Source organism: Salmo salar, chromosome 08 (assembly GCF_965601325.2).
Source record: "Salmo salar chromosome 08, fSalSal1, whole genome shotgun sequence".
Classification (NCBI taxonomy): domain Eukaryota; kingdom Metazoa; phylum Chordata; class Actinopteri; order Salmoniformes; family Salmonidae; genus Salmo; species Salmo salar.
In genome coordinates, this window is record NC_138298.1 from 7,716,114 (window position 1) to 7,737,172 (window position 21,059).

General features: G+C 42.9%; 1 protein-coding gene and 1 pseudogene across 3 annotated transcripts; one reads left to right on the forward strand and one right to left on the reverse strand.

Annotated features, from left to right (window-relative positions):
- Positions 1–6,842: 6,842 nt before the first annotated feature.
- LOC106609904 (FACT complex subunit SSRP1-like) lies at positions 6,843–17,696 on the reverse strand (annotated as a pseudogene). The gene is made up of 13 exons (XR_014393047.1): positions 17,643–17,696; positions 15,574–15,725; positions 15,091–15,196; positions 14,798–15,000; positions 13,778–13,878; positions 10,591–10,719; positions 10,158–10,275; positions 9,948–10,051; positions 9,584–9,656; positions 8,956–9,088; positions 8,006–8,051; positions 7,693–7,813; positions 6,843–7,445 (listed from the first exon to the last, which is right to left on the reverse strand). The product of XR_014393047.1 is annotated as an FACT complex subunit SSRP1-like (transcript).
- Positions 17,697–18,414: 718 nt separating this feature from the next.
- On the forward strand, positions 18,415–20,514 carry pold4 (DNA polymerase delta 4, accessory subunit). 2 transcript variants are annotated; one of them, XM_014208887.3, is made up of 5 exons: positions 18,415–18,595; positions 19,016–19,123; positions 19,424–19,513; positions 19,787–19,898; positions 20,353–20,514. In XM_014208887.3, the coding sequence occupies exons 2-5, from the start codon at positions 19,018–19,020 to the stop codon at positions 20,375–20,377; spliced, it is 333 nt and encodes a 110-aa protein (XP_014064362.1). In that variant the 5' UTR covers positions 18,415–18,595; positions 19,016–19,017; the 3' UTR covers positions 20,378–20,514.
- Positions 20,515–21,059: the final 545 nt, after the last annotated feature.

Consider the following 21,059-nt stretch of genomic DNA (forward strand, 5'->3'; position numbering starts at 1 on the left):
TGCTGGCCTTCTAGGCAGAGCTGCAAAGAGAAAGCCATAGCTCTGTCCAGTGTCTGCGTTCTTTTGCCCATCTTAATCTTTTTTTATTGGCCAGTCTGAGATATGGCTTTTTCTTTGCAACTCTGCCTGGAAGTCCAGCATCCCGGATTCACTTCTTCATTGTTCCAAACTTCTTCCATTTAAGAATGGTGGAAGCCACTGAGTTCTTGGGAACCTTCAATGCTGCAGACATTTTTTGGTACCCTTCCCCAGATCTGTGCCTCGATACAATCCTGTCTCAGAACTCTACGGACAATTCCTTCGACCTCATGGCTTGGTTTTTGCTGACATGCACTGTCAACTGCGGGACCTTATATAGACAGGTGTGTGCCTTTCCAAATCATGTCCAATCAATTGAATTTACCACAGGTGGACTCCAATCAAGTTGTAGAAACATCTCAAGGATGATCAATGGAAACAGGATGCACCTGAGCTCAATTTTGAGTCTTATAGCAATGGGTCTGAATACTTTTGTAAATAAGGTATTTATGCTTTTTATTTTTAATAAATTTGCAAAGATAAAAAAAAAAAAAGGTTTTCACTTTGTCGTTATGGGGTATTGTGTGTAGATTGATCAGGATTTTCTTTAAATTTAATCATTTTTGAATAAGACTGCAATGTAACAAAAAGTGGAAAAAGTCAAGGGGGCTGAATACTTTAAGAATGCACCGTATTTCTGTATTTTGAAAGTTATATATCTTGAAAACTTGATTGCTGACATGCAACACATTTTGGCACTATATCAACAATTGACTAATGAAAAAAATACCAAAATATCTTCTTCCTTTACTTTTTCTCGGGTTGAGGTGGCCTAGTCATTAAGAGCATTGGGCCAGTAAGTGAAAGGTCACTGGTTCAAATCCCAGCACTGACTACATACAGTGAGGGAAATAAGTATTTGATCCCCTGCTGATTTTGTACGTTTGCCCACTGACAAAGAAATGATCGGTCTATAATTTTAATGGTAGGTTTATTTGAACAGTGAGAGACAGAATAACAAAAAAATCCAGAAAAACGCATGTCAAAAATGTTCTAAATTGATTTGCATTTTAATGAGGGAAATAAGTATTTGACACCCTCTCAATCAGAAAGATTTCTGGCTCCCAGGTGTCTTTTATACAGGTAACGAGCTGAGATTAGGAGCACACTCTTAAAGGGAGTGCTCCTAATCTCAGCTTGTTACCTGTATAAAAGACACCTGTCCACAGAAGCAATCAATCAGATTCCAAACTCTCCACCATGGCCAAGACCAAAGAGCTCTGCAAGGATGTCAGGGACAAGATTGTAGACCTACACAAGGCTGGAATGGGCTACAAGTCCATCGCCAAGCAGCTTGGTGAGAAGGTGATAACATTTGGTGCGATTATTTGCAAATGGAAGAAACACAAAACAACTGTCAATATCCCTCGGCCTGGGGCTCCATGCAAGATCTCACCTCGTGGGGTTGCAATGATCATGAGAACGGTGAGGAATCAGCCCAGAACTACACGGGAGGATCTTCTCAATGATCTTAAGGCAGCTGGGACCATAGTCCCCAAGAAAACAATTGGTAACACACTACGCCGTGAAGGACTGAAATCCTGCAGCGCCCGCAAGGTCCCCCTGCTCAAGAAAGCACATACACATGCCCATCTGAAGTTTGCCAATGAACATCTGAATGATTCAGAGGACAACTGGGTGAAAGTGTTGTGGTCAGATGAGACCAAAATGGAGCTCTTTGACATCAACTCAACTCGCCGTGTTTGGAGGAGGAGGAATGCTGCCTATGACCCCAAGAACACCATCCCCACCGTCAAACATGGAGGTGGAAACATTATGCTTTGGGGGTGTTTTTCTGCTAAGGGGACAGGACAACTTCACCGCATCAAAGGGACGATGGACGGGGCCATGTACCATGAAATCTTGGGTGAGAACCTCCTTCCCTCAGCTAGGGCATTGAAAATGGGTCGTGGATGGGTATTCCAGCATGACAATGACCCAAAACACACGGCCAAGGCAACAATGGAGTGGCTCAAGAAGAAGCACATTAAGGTCCTGGAGTGGCCTAGCCAGTCTCCAGACCTTAATCCCATAGAACATCTGTGGAGGGAGCTGAAGGTTCGAGTTGCCAAACGTCAGCCTCGAAACCTTAATGACTTGGAGAATATCTGCAAAGAGGAGTGGGACAAAATCCCTCCTGAGATGTGTGCAAACCTGGTGGCCAACTACAAGAAACGTCTGACCTCTATTGCCAACAAGGGTTTTACCACCAAGTACTAAGTCATGTTTTGCAGAGGGATCAAATACTTATTTCCCTCATTAAAATGCAAATCAATTTATAACATTTTTGACATGCGTTTTTCTGGATTTTTTTGTTGCTATTCTTTCTCTCACTGTTCAAATAAACCTACCATTAAAATTATAGACTGATCATTTCTTTGTCAGTGGGCAAACGTACAAAATCAGCATGGGATCAAATACTTTTCCCCCTCACTGTAGGTGAACAATCTGCCGATGTACCTTTGAGCAAGGCACTTAACTATAATTGCTCCTGTAAGTCACGTTTTATAAGAGCATCTGCTAAACGACTAAAATGTTAAGGAATTGAATGGGCCCCTATGGGCGTTAAAGCGGTCAGAGACAGTGCCATGGGGGTGGCGACAGTGTCCTAGTCCAAATTACAAGCACTGTACAACGGATCGTAAGTATTTATGGCCATGGCCCTGTTAAGAATTCAGTACACCATAGCATCCGTCTCTCTCTTAGCCCAGAGGGTTAAGTCCCAAATTACACCCTATAGGTCCTGGTCAAAAGTAGTGCACTATATAGGGAATAGGGCCCTATTTGGGATGCGCACAGAGAGTTATATTTGTCATAATGATGATTGTGGCGCCGTTAGAGAATACAGATACTGGGAAGTTCTTTCCAACCTGTTATTAGATTTCCTTAGAAATGGGAGAATGAGAGAGGGGGAGAAAAAGAAACAAGGGAGAGAAAGAGAAAGATTGCCGGGGGAGAGACAGCGATGAAGAGAGAGAAAGGAAATGGACTTAATAGCTGATAAATAAAACTCATCCACACCTTAAATTAGATTACCTAGTAAGTGGTCTGAGAGGAAGGAGAGAGATAGAGGGATGGAGAGGACAGACAGACAGAAGATGGAGCGGAAGGGGATGGAGAACAGACAATGATAAGGGGAGAGAGAAACAACAAAAAAGAACAAAGGACATGATGGAAAGGGCGGCAGGTAGCCTAGCGGTTAGAACGTTGGACCAGTAACTGAAAGGTTGGTTTGAATACCCGAGCTGACAAGGTGAAAAATCTGTCGATGAGTAAGGCTGACCCTGTAAAACAACACATTTTACTGCACCTCTCCGGTGTACGTGACAATACAAGATATATATACTGTATACAGGTATATCAATCCAGGGCTAATATATAGAGAGAAGAGGGTAAGTGTTGTGGCAGATAAACAATATAACTGTCATATACAGAAGATGGTGTGGTTGGAGAGGGGTGTGCAGAGAAACACAGAGAGAGAGAACAAAAGGGAGTGTGAGAGAGAGAACAAGAAAATAGATTTTGAGGTTGGCTAAGAAGGAGAGGGGAGAGAGAATTGATAGTATTGCTGGAAAGAGAGCGAGGGAGCAGCAGGAGATTGTGTTCCTTTCGAGCGCTTGTCATCAGTATCAGATTACGTACCGACACTTAAAAGACAGGCCTCCTCCACCCATCCCCCTCTCCTGTCCTCCCCGTCATTCTCACTTGTCATAGTTGACCACACCGTGGCATATTGAAACCACAGCCCTCTTCACTACTCTAACTCAGTCCAACACCACACATCCTTCTAAACCACGTTGAATAACCATAGAATGTTTATTGTGCGTCGCTAACAGCAAATGGTTGTTTATGTGTGTGTGTGTGTGTGTGCGCGTGCGTGCGTGCATGTGTGTATGAACATGCGTATATGACAGACAGCATTTAAGCCAGTCAGCACCAAAACACTCAAGACATGAAAAAGAGCATTTACTTATAATATTTAATTGAGTAATATTCTGGAAAACTACATTTCACAGTAGGCAAGGGTTTTTACCTGAGTTGTTCACAGCCTAAACCGACAGACAGTGTCATGCATGTGTAGCTGGGAAATATAGTCATGACACTGGTCAGGTTATGGGATTTTTGCACTGGGCTAAAACAATGAAATACGGTATTTTGCTTCCTGAGATAAGAGGGATAGTTTTACAATTCCTGGACAGAATATTTTTGAATACATCGGTATGAATTATCTTCATACTTGCTTCATGTACTTTAAAACGGAATAGAATTAGCGTGTGAGAGAGGAACAGAGGGCGGTAGAGAGTTCACAACCCCTCTCCACACGTTGCCCTCTTTTCCCTCACCATGTCCTTCCCTCTCTTTCTCCCTCTCCTCTCAGGCGCGCCTCAGTCTGATCCTGAGTCAGAACTGGGTGGGGTCGAGGCCACCTCCTCCTCTTGTTCATCTGAACCCTGAGATGGAGAAAGAGAGAGGGTAAAAGAAGAGGCGTGAACATGATTAAACAAAACAATTGTCTGAAATGCCATACTTGTAGCAAAATGCTTTGTATGTGAAGTACAGTGTGTGTGTGCATGCGCGTCCTCACCTTGCGTTTGCCCTTGCCTCTGTCTGACTCTGAGGAGCTCTCTTCGCTGGAGATAAACTCCCTGCTCTTAAAGCTGTCGTTTCCTGTCTCCCTCTCTCTCTCCCTCCCTCCACCAGACTTCCCCTTCTTATTCTCCTCATCACTCTTCCCTCCCTTCTTTTTCCTCAACCTGAACACATGAAAAAGAGGAGGAGATATATTCAAGACAGGATAAATAAGCAAACGTTCAGACAAAAATACTTCAAATATGATGCACCTTTTGGTGTTATGATCAGCAAAACTCTTACATGATAATCTATGATAATCTATGACACAGACCCAGACTAAGCCTAGTCCTCGATTAAAAAGCATGCTCAATGGAGAATCTCAATTAGAAATGATTTCTAGTCTAGCAGTATGCTTAATCTGGGTCTGGGAAACCATCCCACGTTATATATACACTGTAAATTATATACAAGTAGTGCATCAATTGTATCTAAACTCTTAGAAAAAAATGTTCTGGATAGAACCAAAAAGAGTTGTAGTGCTTTCTTCATATTCATAGGTTGCACCTCCGTCACTCGGCGGTGCCATAGTGGTGCCCTAAAGTGGTGATAAACCCAGTCACTCTGGACAGAGGCTAACTACGGTTTAGTCTAAATTACACTACTGTGCCTGGAAATACAATGACATTACTAAAGTAGTCAAATATTTAGTAGGAAACAACTTTGCCAGCATTATCATGTCGTCAAATGTACTTTACAGATTGCAATGTTGTCATTAGCTAGCAAAGTTTGTCACAAATAGCTAGCAATGCTAACGTTAGCGAGCTAAAATCCGGTGGCCTCTCCTCAATCTTAGCTAGATAGCTAACGTTATACTGCATCTAAAGTCAATATGGCGACATCAAAATGATGACAAAAGGTTTTCCTACTAATTATTTGTCTCCTTTTGAATGTCATTGTATTTCCAAGTCACTGTAATGCACTTTTGATATAATCTTCATCAACACTCATTGACGATGCATTGAGTAGAATGCTCAGTCGGGCATCAGTCCAAAATGAACGTTCAAAAAATATTGTGACGAAACAGGCAACCCAGGAATATGGCACCCTTAAAGGTTCTATATAAAACCCTTTTGTAGGGTTCTTTGATCAGAACCCAAGGGGTTCTTCTTCACTGAACCAAAATTGGTTCCATATAGAACCCTTGGGTTTCCTACAGGGTTCTATATGGAACCAATTTTGGTTCTATATTGAATCTTAATCAATCAAATGTATTTATGAAGCCCTTTTTACATCAGCCAATGTCACAAAGTGCTATACAGAAACCCAGCCTGAAACCCCAAACAGCAAGCAATGCAGATGTAGAAGCCATGTACAGAGCATTCGGAAAGTATTCAGACCCCTTCACTTTATCCACATTTTGTTACAGCCTTATTCTAAAATTGATTAAATCGTTTTTTCTCCTCATCAATCTACACACAATACACCATACTGACAAGGCAAAAACAGGTTTTTAGAAAATGTTGCAAATGTATAAAATATAAAAAACAGAAATACACATTTACATAAGTATTCAGACCCTTTACTCAGTACAATGTTGAAGCACCTTTGGCAGCGATTACAGCCTCGAGTTGTCTTGGGTACGATGCTACAAGCTTGGCACACCTGTATTTGGGGAGTTTCTCCCATTCTCTTCTGCAGATCCTCTCAAGCTCGGTCAGGTTGGATGGGGAGTGTCGTTGCACAGCTATTTTCAGGTCTCTCCAGAGATGTTCAATCGGGTTCAAGGACATTCAGAGACTTGTCCTGAAGCCACTCCTGCGTTGTCTTGGCTGTGTGCTTAGGGTCGTTGTCCTGTTGGTAGGTGAACCTTTGCCCCAGTCTGAGGTCCTGAGCACTGGAACAGGTTTTCATCAAGGATCTCTTTGTACTTTGCTCCGTTCATCTTTCTCTCAATCCTGACTAGTCTCACAGTCCCTGCCGCTGAAAAACATCCCCACAGCATGATGCTGCCACCACCATTCTTCACCGTAGGGATGGTGGCAGGTTTCCTTCAGACATGACACTTGGCATTCAGGCCAAAGGGTTCAATCTTGGTTTCGTCAGACCAGAGAATCTTGTTTCTCATGGTCTGAGAGTCCTTTCAGTGCCTTTTGGCAAACTCCAAGCGCGCTGCCTTTTTTTTTAGGCTGCAACGTAACAAAATGTGGAAAAAGTGAAGGGGGTCTGAATACTTTCCGAATGCACTGTATGAAGCAAGCATAGAACCCTTTTTGGTTCTATCCAGAACCTTTTTTTGTAAGAGTGTAGGATGTAGGTGTTTAACGGGGACATGATACTGAACTTTTTGGAGGGGGCAGAGGATCCCCCTCCACTCTTTCTGTACTCCCTCATAGTCCTTCTTCGCCTCCTCCGCGTTCCACGACAGACAGAGAGACAGAGAGACACAGAGACAGAGAGAGGCGGGGAGAGGAATCGGGCGGAGGAAAAGAAAGAGATAGTCAATAGGTCAAAAATGAACTACATTTTTTTATAATGCACTACATTTCTTCACACTATTGAAAGGGAGAGCAAAAGAAAAACAAGAGGGAAGGATGAGAGGAGGACAATTGCAATACTGGTATCTCTCTCTCTCTCTCCCCCTCCCTCTCTCACACCTCTTTCTGCTCCTTCCCCAATTCCCTCCACATCTCCCCGGCCCTCTTGGAGATCTCTGCTTTGATGCTATCGCGACTGGCGTTCAGCCACAGGAAATAGGCGCTCATCGGCCTCTTGGGGGCGCCACTGTCCTTCGGCTTCTTCTGAGGAGAGAGAGGGAAGGAGGGCGAGGGGAGAAAAGAGGGAGGGAGAGTGGAAGGGAAGAAGGAGAAAAACAGAGGTGAAGAGAGAGAACACGCAAAGAGGAGGAAGGACAGAGAAAGAGAGGAAAGAGGAAAAAGGAGGAGAGAGGTTGAGAGGTTGAGAGATGGAAAGACGGGTTCATTTCAGATAAGGTACTTAGTTTTACCTCTCCTCCCTCTTTCCCTCCATTCCTCCCTCCTTTACCTTGCGTGGTTTCCTCTCCTTCACCAGTTTGGCCTTCTTGGCTGGTCTCTTCTTCTTCTTCTCTCTGTCACTGTCTCCCCCCGCTGCACTGCTGTCACTGGCTGACGCCTTACTGTCATACCTGAGAGAGGAGACAGAGAAAGAGAGAGAGTGTGAGAGAAAGAGAAAGTGTGAGAGTGAAAGAAAGTAGGCAAGTGAGAGAGAGGGAGGCAGGATGAGAAGAGAGAGGGGAAAGTGAAAGAGATTGAGTGATAAAAACATTGAAAAAAAGCGGTAAATTGAAGGGAGTGATGGATTGGAAACAAATACATACTCTTCCGCTATGTCATCCTCCTCCTCTCCAGGGTTAAAAGACTAATCTGGAAGACAAGAGAAACAACTGTGATTGGCCCTGCCTCCTGTCACTCACCACTCTCACCCTGACTGACATCGTTTCAATTATTTGAGTTCCATTTCGTTCCGTTTTCTTCCCCTGTGATCCCAATGTGCAGTTACTCTAGAGATAAATCAGGCCAAGCCCGAACTGTGTGATGTAGTAAAGAGTTGTAGTTTTCAACAGGCCAATATTATACACTGTTTAGTGCAGAAAACATGGTAAATAACTACAATGACCATAATACATTGCGCGCCTACTTGCATTGCGCGCCTACTCAGGACAGACACCGAGAGGGAGAGAAGAGACAGAAGAATGCGCTATCGAGAGGAATAGAGAGCAGTTGCTTCGCAAGGTATTTAAAAAAAATACATGATATAAGTGATTGATAGTTGGTATTAAAAGTATGGTCATAAAAGTATGACTTATTTAGTTTGAAGAACTACTAAAATAAGGATTTTGTCAGACAGCATAGGCAGCAGCTCTATAGAGGTTAGATGATGACTTGAAATGAAATAATAAACTAATAAAATAAAACAAATGTAATATACACAACAACCAAAATATTTTATTAACGTTAAGTAATGTGAATAAATGTTGGTTAATAAGTGATAAGCCGTAATGGGCAGTCACTACCATCATGGGACTTTTATTCATTGATTTATTCTCTGTTGTTACAGCATTCAACCCACATAATGCATAGTGCTTTTAATATTTACAAAAATGATCTAAACCGAAAACAGTGATTATTTTTTAAGAATCAAACCGAAACCGAACCAACATAAATAATCGCTCAGCAATATCTGTCACTCACTGTTCTCACCCTCTGATTGGCCCCGCCTCCTGTCACTCACTGCTCTCGCCATCTGATTGGCCAAGCCTTCTGTCACCGCTCTCTTCATCGGAGTCATCACTGTCATTGGCCTCCTCTCTGATCTTGCCCTCCTCTTTCATCCTGTTCAGGTAGGCATCGTGCTTGTCCTCGTCTAAGTTCTCCAACATGTCATCTTTACCCCTCATACCCTGACAGGACAAAAATACCCAGCAGTATTATAGTAAATACATAGTAGTATCATAGTAAATACACAGTAGTACTGTAGTAATACAAGGAAATATCATTCATTGTAAAACGCAGACAACCCATGTAAAGATGCTAACTAACTGTGGGAAATATACACAGTGAACAAAATGTAAAATGTTGTCACACTTTACCAAGTTAGGTGTCACTTTGCTATATCATCAGTAATAACACACACAGATTTAGACTCCTCCCACCCCCACAATTCCATAAGAGACAGGCAATGCAATTAACACCCCCAATCCTGATCATAACATTCTCCCAAATCACACACCATGCAGTTTAAAACCAAACCACCACCTCCGTACAGGACCAACCTTTTTCTACCGGACCACAACACAGAGAGACAGAGAGGACAGGTCAGTGGACGAAGGGATGAAGGCACATCTAATGAAAGAGTGAAATAGTGGAGTTGACAGGTGACCAGGTGAGATGTTTACCTCTTTGAATCCTCTGTTCTTGATGCTGAGCTTCTTGGCGGTCACAAAGTCAAAAAGCTTCCCATACCCCTTCTTTGATGGAGAGATAGAACGAGAGAGAGAGAGAAAGAGAGAGGATGGAGTGAAAGATGAGACGTGACAAAGGTGTGTGTATGTATAAGTGTATGTGTGTGAGTGTTTGTGTGTGCGTTTCGTGTATGCGTGTGTGTGAGTGTTTGGGTGTGCGTTTCGTGTATGCGTGTGTGTGAGTGTTTGGGTGTGCGTTTCGTGTATGCGTGTGTGGGAGTGTTTGTGTGTGCGTTTCGTGTATGCGTGTGTGTGAGTGTTTGTGCGTGCGTTTCGTGTATGCGTGTGTATCCGTCACCTCTCGATGCTGCTGAAGGTGAACTGGGTGCCCTGCTTGGTTTCGTTCTCAAACTCGAAGGAGCGCGTGGTGGTGGTGCCTCTGGCGAAGTTAACACATGACACCTGGACGGATGAAGAAGAAGGAGTAGAAGAAGTATGAAGGAATGAAAGAACAACAACAAAAAGGTACTTGAATGTCCCATAAGGACAAATAACAAGCATACAGCACCTCCTCAAAGCGCAGGTGCACGGGGGGCTTGTGTACGTAGACAAAACCCCTCTCCAGAGGGTAGAGCAGGCCTGACGACGCTTTGTAGGAACACGTTATACACTGGGTCCCTGAGTGACTGCAGGGGAGAGAGTTAGAGCTTTAAGAGAAAGTTCTATTTTAGAGTGGAATGACAGACCAACATGAACGCTAGCTGTGCGCAGCAGTTGGCCGTCCTATCGCCTCTGACCACAGAACATCGGACATCATTTTCCATTCATTTCCAGATGATTTTAAATGTGGAATCGGCACAGTTCGTCGACTACTGCGCGCGGCTGACATTCATGTTGCTTAGTCTTGTCTTAGAAATGTGTGTATGAATGTGTGTTTACTCCTGGACGTACGTGCGTGCGTGCGTGCGTGCGTGCGTGCGTGTGTGTGTGTGTGTGTTTACCCCAGAAAGTTTTCTGGCACGGTGATCTTCCTGTTGACCAGAGCCTTCATCACCCTGCTGACCATCTCATAGAGAGAACCTGACATGTTCTTATTGAGCTTCCCCCTATAACGCTTCTCCACTCCCTCTCTAGAGAGAAGAGAGAGGAGAGAGAGAGAGGAGAGAGGAGAGACAGAAAGAGAGAGGAGAGAGATGAGAGAGGAGAGCGCGAGAGAGAGAGAAGAGACAGAGAGGGAGAGCGTGAGAGAGAGAGAGGAGAGCGCGAGAGAGAGAGAGAGAGAGAGAGCGCGCGAGAGAGAGAGAGGACAGCGCGAGAGAGAGAGCGGAGAGCGCGAGAGAGAGCGTGAGAGAGAGAGAGAGAGAGAGAGAGAGAGAGAGAGAGAGAGAGAGAGAGAGAGAGAGGTATGTACAAATTCAGTGGTAGGCCTCGAGTGGACTTCTATGGTAGGTACACCTATAGCTTATCTCTTGGCAGTAATACTGTGGACTACTTATCACTGACCTCAACCCAGAGTCTCTCAGAGCGTTTACTGTCAGCCCACTGACACCCTTATCAGATCACAGAAAAATCACAGTCTATCTGAACAGAACAATACTCAATCATGAGGCAGCAAAACCAAAGGAACTGAGTAATATTAAGAAATGCTATAGATGGAAGGAATGTAGTGTGGAAACCTACCAAAAAACAATTAGGCAACAACAAATTCAATCCCTTTTAGACAACTTCCTGGACAAAACGTTCCACTGTAATAGTGAAGGTGTAAACTTGGCAGAAGAAAATCTAAACAGTATATTTGACCTCTCAATTTCAAGCAGACAACCTAAGAAAATGAACAACAATGACAAATGGTTTGATGAAGAATGCAAAAACCTGAGAAAGAAATTGGGAAACCTGTCCAACCAAAAACATAGAGACCCAGAAAACCTGAGCCTACGCCTTCACTATGGTGAATCACTAAAACAATACAGAAATACACTATGGAAAAAGAAGGAACAGCACGTCAGAAATCAGCTCAATGTAATTGAAGAATCCATAGACTCTAACCACTTCTGGGAAAATTGGAAAACACTAAACAAACAACAACACGAAGAATTATCTATTCAAAATGGAGATGTATGGATAAACCACTTCTCCAATATTTTTGGCTTTATAACAAAGAACAAAGAGCAAAAACATATACATGATCAAATACAAATCTTAGAATCAACTATTAAAGACTATTAAAGAACCCACTGGATTCTCCAATTACATTGAATGAACTACAGGACAAAATACAAACCCTCCAACCCAAAAAGGCCTGTGGTGTTGATGGAATCTTCAATTAAATGATAAAATATACAGACAACAAATTCCAATTGGCTAAACTTAAACTCTTTAACGTCATACTTAGCTCTGGCATCTTCCCCAATATTTGGAACCAACGACTGATCACCTCAATCCACAAATGTGGAGACAAATTACGGTGGGATATGCGTCAACAGCAACCTTGGGAAAATCCTCTGCATTATCATTAACAGCAGAATTGTACATTTCCTCAGTGAAAACAATATACTGAGCAAATGTCAAATTGGCTTTTTACCAAATTACCATATGAAAGACCACGTATTCCCCCTGCACACCCTAATTGACAAACAAACAAACCAAAACAAAGGCAAAGTCTTCTCATGCTTTGTTGATTTAAAAAAAGCCTTTGACTTAATTTGGAATGAGGGTCTGCTATACAAATTGATGGAAAGTCGTGTTGTGGGAAAAACATACAACATTATAAAATCCAAACAACAAGTGTGCGATTAAAATTGGCAAAAAACACACACATTTCTTCCCACAGGGCCATGCGGTGAGACAGGGATGCAGCTTAAGCCCCACCCTCTTCAACATATATATCAACGAAATGGCGACGGCACTAGAACAGTCTGCAGTCCCCGGCCACACCCTACTAGAATCTGAAGTCAAATGTCTACTGTTTGCTGATGATCTGGTGCTTCTGTCACCAACCAAGGGGGGCATACAGCAGCACCTAGATCTTCTGCACAGATTCTGTCAGACCTGGGCCCTGACAGTAAATCTCAGTAAGACAAAAATAATGGTGTTCCAAAAAAGGTCCAGTTGCCAAGACCACATATACAAATTCCATCTAGATACCGTTGCCCTGGAGCACATAAAAAAACTATACATATCTCTGCCTAAACATCAACGCCACGGGTAACTTCCACAAAGCTGTGAATGAGCTGAGAGACAAGGCAGGAAGGGCCTTCTATGCCATCAAAGGGAACATAAAATTCAACATACCAATTAGGATCTGGCTAAAAAAATCAGTTATAGAACCCATTGCCATTTATGAGGTCTGGGGTCCCCCCACCAACCAAGAATTCACAAAATGGGACAAACACCATATTGAGACTCTGCATGTATAATTCTCCAAAAATATCCTCTGTGTACAAAGTAAAACACCAAATAATGCATGCAGAGCAGAATCAGGCCGATATCCGCTAATTATCAACATCCAGAAAAGAACCGTTAAATTCTACAACCACCTAAAAGGAAGCGATTCCCAAACCTTCCATGACAAAACCATCACCTACAGAGAGATGAACCTGGAGAAGAGTCCCCTAAACAAGCTGGTCCTGGGCCTCTGTTCACAAACAGACCCCACAAAGCAACACAATTAGACCCAACCAAATCGTGAGAAAACAAAAAGATAATTACTTGACACATTGGAAACAATTTACAAAAAACAGAGCAAACTAGAATTCTATTTGGCCCTAAACAGAGAGTACACAGTGGCATAATACCTGACCACTGTGACTGACCCAAAAATAAGGAAAGCTTTGACTATGTACAGACTCAGTGAGCATAGCCTTCTTATTGCGAAAGGCCACCGTAGGCAGACCAGGCTCTCAAGAGAAGACAGGTTATGTGCAACACTGCCCACAAAATGAGGTGGAAGTAAAGTAAAGGGGTACATCTTCCTACTTTTGCCACAGGTGAAGGGGTAGTTGGCATGAATAAGGTTTGTGTGTGCCTACCTGCCCCTGCATATGTGTGCATAAAGGTGTGTGTGTGTGTATACGTGTGTAAAGGTGTGTGTGTAAAGGTATGTGTGTGTATATGTGTGTAAAGGTATGTGTGTGTATATGTGTGTAAAGGTGTGTGTGTAAAGGTGTGTAAAGGTGTGTGCGTATGTACCTGCCCCTGGGCGTGAGACACTGCAGCTCTTTGAAGATACACACAGCATCTCCGGTAACCTGGATCACATCTGCCTTGGACAGCACACTGTCTCTAAACACCTGAGAGGGGGACAAAACATGTTACATTACATGCAATATCTACATTTGTTAATTTATTCATTTGAGGCATTTGGCAGAGACCTTTGTTCAAATCCCCTGTAGATACTCATTTATTTCAGTTTTAACATGTCAAACTTTTATCCCAATAAAGTTGAACTTGACGGTTGGTGGCAGTTCAGTTGACTGCCAGTCCAAGCCGTTTGAGTGTCTCATTATTCAGACAGAGATGTCTAGTCGCTGAGTCCTGACACTGAAGTTTGTTGTGGAGAAGAGTTTGCTCTGCAGGACTGAAAAGGTCAAAACATCCATAATACAAGCTGACTTTGGTCATCAGTTGGACAGTGTTTCCTCCGACACACTGGTGCGGCTGGCTTCCGGGTTAAGTGAGCAGTGTGTCAAGAAGCAGTGCGGCTTGGCAGGGTCGTGTTTCGGAGGACGCATGGCTCTCGACCTTCGCCTCTCCCGAGTTCGTTGGGGAGTTGCAGCGATGAGACAAGATAGCAACTACCAATTAGATATCACGAAATTGGTGAGAAAAATGGGAGAAAAACATAAACAAACAAAAAAAACATCCATAATACTGGAGGCTATGAGAGACTATGCATTATCCTGACGACTTACTGTAAATATCAGTTGCTTCGTTCTGTTGTTGTGTTTTACATTTTAATATGTGATCGTGTCTGTATGTACTTTGACTGCTGCAAAATGAATTGCCTTTTGAGGACGTTAAAGTTTTCTGAATCTGAATATGGGACTAATATGGGAGTCTATACCAGACTTTGACGAACGCTGCCATCCATTAGTTCTGATCTCCGCTGCAACAAAAAAAAACATTACAACTTAAAGAACATTTCAGTGAGTGTGGGTTTTTCCTTTCTTCAAGTCTATACCAGACACACGCTCACACACAGCCCCCCACCTCTACGGGTTCTGGCCCCTCTTCCGTGGTGGCGGTGTCCCCGGGCGGGACATAGAAGCGGACCTCCATGAGCGACACCTCTGCCTCATCGTTCTGGTGGAACTCCAGCGTCACCTCGTTCTTCCCCGTGGCACACTGGGACACGCTGGCCAGGGGGATCTCAAATGCTGGGCTGTCACTCACCTCGAATGACAGGAGAGGGCCTGGGGATAGCAACTAGACTGTGTTGGAGCCAAAATGTTATAACCAAAATGGCCTCTGAGAACTTGAATATGTGGTACTGTTGTCCTTACCAGAGAATTTGGCGGTGCCCCAGTTCCAACCTTTCACACATAATTCCTTCTCTGACAGCTCCACTTTGTAGTGGGCTTTGAAGTACTCAGAGATCTTCTCAAAGTCCTGGAGAGAGAGAGGAGAGGGATGTAGAGAGAGAAGACAATGTTTATTTTCCATGCAGATTTTTCTGTTTCAAATGATTCTATACTCCTCTTTGATCTCGTTCCTACTCCAAACTCACTCTTTACTCTCTTTTCATTCCCATTCTTTCCTCTTTCCACCTCTTTCCTCCCTGGTCTCATTTTTTCTCTCTTCCATCATCCATACCTCCCTCCCCTGCATCCTTCCCTCCATCTCTCTGTCTCCCCTCAACGATATCTCCCTCCCTCCCCCTCCCTCTCTCTCTCCTCCTACCCTCCCTCCTTTTTTCCTCTCCTCCACCCCTTTCCTCTCCTCACTTCTCCTCATCCCTCTCTCTTCCCCCCCATCCCTCTGGTCACCGTGTCTCTGAAGCCGTCATATTTGTAGATGTGCCCGGTGCTGGTGGTCACTGGGCCTGAGACAGTTCCACAGATGGGATGCTGTCCACCTTCCCTGTCTTACTGCTCTTATACACAACACTCTGTCTACCGAACCACAGACGGCCGTCATTCTGGGGAAAACACAGTAAATAGTGTTGACACCCAGTTGAAGTCGGAAGTTTACGTACATACACCTTAGCAAAATATATTTCAACTACATTTTTCACAATTAATCTTAAATGTAAGTAAAAATTCCCTGTCTTAGGTCAGTTAGGATAACCACTTTATTTTAAGAATGTGAAATGTCAGAATAATAGTAGAGAGAATGATTAATTTCAGCTTTTATTTCTTTCATCACATTCCCAGTTGGTCAGAAGTTTACATACACTCAATTAGTATTTGGTAGCATTGCCTTTAAATTGTTTAACTTGGGTCAAACGTTTTGGGGAGCCTTCCATAAGCTTCCCACAATAAGTTGGGTGAATTTTGGCCCATTCCTCCTGACAGAGCTGGTGTAACTGAGTATGGTTTGTATGCCTCCTTGCTCGCACACACCTTTTCAGTTCTGCCCACAGATTTTCTATGGGATTGAGGTCAGGGCTTTGTGATGGCCAGTCCAATACCTTGACTTTGTTGTCCTTAAGCCATTTTGCCACAACTTTGGAAGTATGCTTGGGGTCATTGTCCATTTGAAAGACCCATTTGCGACCAAGCTTTAACATCCTGACTGATGTCTTGAGATGTTGCTTCAATATATCCAAATCATTTTCCTCCCTCATGATGCCATCTATTTTGTGAAGTGCAGCAGTCCCTCCTGCAGCAAAGCACCCCCACAACATGATGCTGCCACCTCCATGCTTTACGGTTGGGATAGTGCTCTTCGGCTTGCAAGCCTCACCCCTTTTCCTCCAAAAATATCTATGGTCATTATGGCCAAACAGTTCTATTTTTGTTTCATCAGACCAGAGGACATTTCTCAAAAAATTACGATCTTTGTCCCCATGTGCAGTTGCAAACCGTAGTCTGGCTTTTTTATGGCGGTTTCGGAGCGGTGGCTTCTTCCTTCCTGAGCGGCCTTTCAGATTATGTCGATATAGGACTTGTTTTACTGTGGATATAGATACTTTTGTACCTGTTTCCTCCAGCATCTTCACAAGGTCCTTTGCTGTTGTTCTGGAATTGATTTGCACTTTTCGCACCAAAGTATGTTCATCTCTAGGAGACAGAACGCGTCTCCTTACTGAGCAGTATGACGGATGCGTGGTCCCATGGTGTTTATACTTGCGTACTATTGTTTGTACAGATGAACGTGGTACCTTAAGGCGTTTGGAAATTCCTCCCAAAGACGGACCAGACTTGTGGAGGTCTACAATTTTTGTTCTGAGGTCTTGGCTGATTCATTTAGATTTTCCCATGATGTCAAGCAAAAAGGCACTGAGTTTGAGGTAGGCCTTGAAATACATCCACAGCTACACCTCCAATTGACTCAAATGATGTCAATTAGTCTTTCAAAAGCTTCTAAAGCCATGACATCATTTTCTGGAATTTTCCAAGCTGTTTAAAGGCACAGTCAACTTAGCGTATGTAAACTTCTGACGTATGTAAACTTCTAAACCCACTGGAATTGTGATAGTGAATTATAAGTGAAATAATCTGTCTGTAAACAATTGTTGGAAAAATTACTTGTGTCATACACAAAGTAGATGTCCTAACCGACTTGCCAAAACTATAGTTTGTTTACAAGAAATGTGTGGAGTGGTTGAAAAACGATTTTTAATGACTCCAACATAAGTGTATGTAAACTTCCGACTTCAACTGTATATATACTGTATAGAAACACCTGACGTAAACATAGACAAACACACATTTAGAAAAGTTGGTAATAGTTTTTAACTGTTGACTTGTTACTGCATTGTCAGATATCTGTTGCTGTGCAGAAACACACACAAACAGTCTCTCCTCGAGTCCTCTCTCTCTATTTCTCTCACACACACGCACAAACACGCACGCGCACACACACACACACACACACACACACACACACACACACACGACCCTTTGACCTCCTGGTAAATGTCACTGAACTCCAGTGGGTTGCCCATGGCAGCTATTCCTCAGGTCCTCAGGAGCCACTGTACCTCTAATACCACACACTGAGGATAACCATCTGCCTTCATTATACTGGTCCTCGAGCTCAATTGGTAAAGCATGGGGCTTGCAACACCAGGACGGTGGGTACGATTACCGGGATCACTCGTAAATAAAGTGTATGCACGCAACTGTAATTCGCTTTGAATAAAAGTCTCTGCTAAATGGAATATATAATTATTATAATATTATCACCGTATCTACTGTACTGTACTGTCTATAGTATAAACTAACTACAAACTCATAGAGATATCACTGTCTAACTCCACATTTGTAAGAAATATATATTGTTTCAATGATTTACATTTTATGTGCAGGAAGTGGACTAAATCTTGAATGAAATACATCTAAACGATTTATATGGAAGCCTGTATGAACTGCATGCCCCAACAATTTAGCATAGTAGGCCTTGCAGTGATGATTATAACAACCCGACCAAGCTTGCTTGTTATGTGTTGCTGTCAGCTGTCAAGCAAATTGGGACTGAGACATGTAAATAACCATTATGACATGTAAAAACTATTATGCAATATAGTACAGCTTGCTATAATGGTGCCATTACTATGTTATTGTCTACCGATTATAGTTGATATGTGGAATAACGTCTTGTTTACATTACTAACCGTTTTGTTGTAGCTGTCAACTTGTAATGTTGTGCGTGGGGAGAACGTCAAGTCTTTACGTCGTGTACGTCGAAAGTGACGTAGCCAAGGCTGTTATGTGTTACGTTTGACGTTTTTTTCTTCTCTTGGTCCGGGTTTCTTGCGTTTCGATTGTTTTGTTCATGAGAACATACAAATTGATCGTCAGGCAAAAAACGAAGTGGAAAGACATCGAACAGAATTGCGATCTGGTATGTTATAAAACAATATCAAGGGCTTGATAAAAAACGTTTTTGCACGCAAAGAATTGCGCAAGTGCAAGAAACCAATGAAAACGCGCAGAATAGGTCATATGGTAGTAATGCATACAAAATGTTCACAATACTTTGCATTGGTGGCGAAATATCGTCGAAATTGCAAGTTATGCAGCTAATGTTTGCATGACAGACCTCAATCCATTTGTAAAGGAACTGAGGTTGAGTGTGGGACGTTCAGTCGCTGTGTCAAAATGTAGTTATGCCCTGTGTGTAACGTCAACCCGCAAACTATACTGCAGACTTGGTTTAAACGAAACAAGAACCCAGATTCTGAATTCTACTATTGAAATAGAAACACTGCCTACTCATCAATGTCAGTAGAAAACACACCCTGTCTGTCTGCCTGTCTGTCAGCCATGACGGCCAAACGTGCAGCTCTGATCACCGATTCCTACAAGGTGGTAAAGAGATCCAGGAGAGAGGAGAAGAGAGAGAAGAGGACCCCATCGCCTCCCCAGAAGGGTTAGACTTGTGTGTGTGTGTGTGTGTGTGTATGTGTGTCCAGCAAACCACACAGCAGTCATACAAGACAAATGGAACATAGTAGAGTATGAAATTGAACAACTGTTTTCAAATGACACGCAAATAATTGTATTGACACAATGAATAAAATGAAATAGCGTGCTAGAATAGTTTTATCGCTCTCCGGAGAGGAAATTAGTGATGCAACTCAGCTTGTCAATAGAGCACTATTGCCCAGCTGTATGTGATTGGTCATGGTGGTGTCAGTCTAACCTCGCTTCCTGTCTCTCGTCCAATCAGACACTGAGCCGCGCCCCCTCACGGCCAGAGAGATAGAGCTGCAGGAGCTGAGGCAGTTTGACCAGGACTGGCGGTATGGACCCTGCACAGGTAAAATTCAGTAAACGGTGTTAACTATCTGACAACACATTTTTAATACCGTTGTTCATAATAACAATATGCAGCACAGCGGAGAGCCAGTGTTTCATCTTTGCACTGTTCCTTTATAGTGTGATGTTTTAGCGTTTCCTCTCCTGTGACATATTGCTTTGTGAATTGTTTTAAACCAATCCAATTGTTTTCCTTCCTGTATCTCATAGTGTTATATGATCTACAGTAGCATTCCTACTCCCACTGTACTCACACTCTCTCTCTCTCTATCAGGTATCAGTCGCTTGCAGCGGTGGGAGAGAGCTGCACAGCATGGGTTAAACCCCCCTCAGGAGATCAGAGATATGCTGCTTAGCGCAGACACAGACCCGGACTACACACACTGGTACTACGATCAGAATAGTACACACACAACGAACAAGCAGATGCACACACACACATACACAAATGCATGTACATTCTTAGAAAAAAAGGGTTGTTCGGCTGTCCCCATAGGAGAATCCTTTTGGGTTCTAGGTAGAAGTATTTTGGGTTCCATGTAGAACCCTCTGTGGAAATGGTTCTACATGGAACAAAAAAGGGTTATTCAAAGGGTTCTCCTATGGGGACAGCCGAAGAACCCTTTTAGGTTCTAGATAGCACCTTTTTTCTAAGAGTGTACACACACCACACACACAGTCAAAAATACACAAAAAACTCTCAAAAACACACACACTTGATTCTGGACCATTACAAATGTATTCCAGCCATACAGTATCATAAGTAACGTTGTGCATAACAGTAATGAGAAATTATACAATTGTCATAAAATATTGTGTTTGTACTGTTTTGTCTTTCAGCCTGTGGAGTGACTATCCATTGTGAGAAATAAAAAGTGGAGCGACAGAGAAGATAAAAGTGAAATGTCCAAAGTTCATGTGCTTTTGCTTTTGTTCAGTTCAGGTTTGACTGCTAACCATCACACTACACATTTTTGATTAAAATACCCTTTTCTACCCAAATATCTGTTTTTGTTAGGTCTGTCACACAAACACACACACACCACTGCCTACGTCACACATTTGGTACACTTTTGAGACATTTCCATAAATATTTTTATAGGTAACCTATTTCAAAATAAAGTATTTCAATTGTATATGTACCAGAGTGAGGAAGAGAGCGCGAGGGACAGTCAGATGTTGCTATTACCTGCTAATGTTGTGTAGATAGTGACACATTCTATTACACAGTAATACACATTGAGTATACCAAACATTAGGAACACCTTTACCCTCAGAACAGCCTCAATACATTGGGGCATGGACTCTGCAAGGTGTCGAAAGTGTTCCACAGGGATGCTGGCCCATGTTGACTCCAATGCTTCCCACAGTTGGCTGGATGTCCTTTGGGTGGTGGACCATTCTTGATACACACGGGATGGCACACATACACAATCCATGTCTCAATTGTCTCCAGGCTTAAAAATCCTTCTTTAACTTGTCTCTTCCCCATCATCTACACTGATTGAAGTGGCTTTAACAAGTGACATCAATAAGGGATCATAGCT

Bases quoted from the DNA above. Each gene is read 5' to 3' on its own strand.
- pold4 (XM_014208887.3), top strand. From the start codon at position 19,018: ATGACGGCCAAACGTGCAGCTCTGATCACCGATTCCTACAAGGTGGTA. The intron at 19,124-19,423 runs GTTAGACTTGTG...TCGTCCAATCAG, and splicing joins CCCATCGCCTCCCCAGAAGG to ACACTGAGCCGCGCCCCCTC. The intron at 19,899-20,352 runs GTACTACGATCA...TTTGTCTTTCAG, and splicing joins GACCCGGACTACACACACTG to CCTGTGGAGTGACTATCCAT.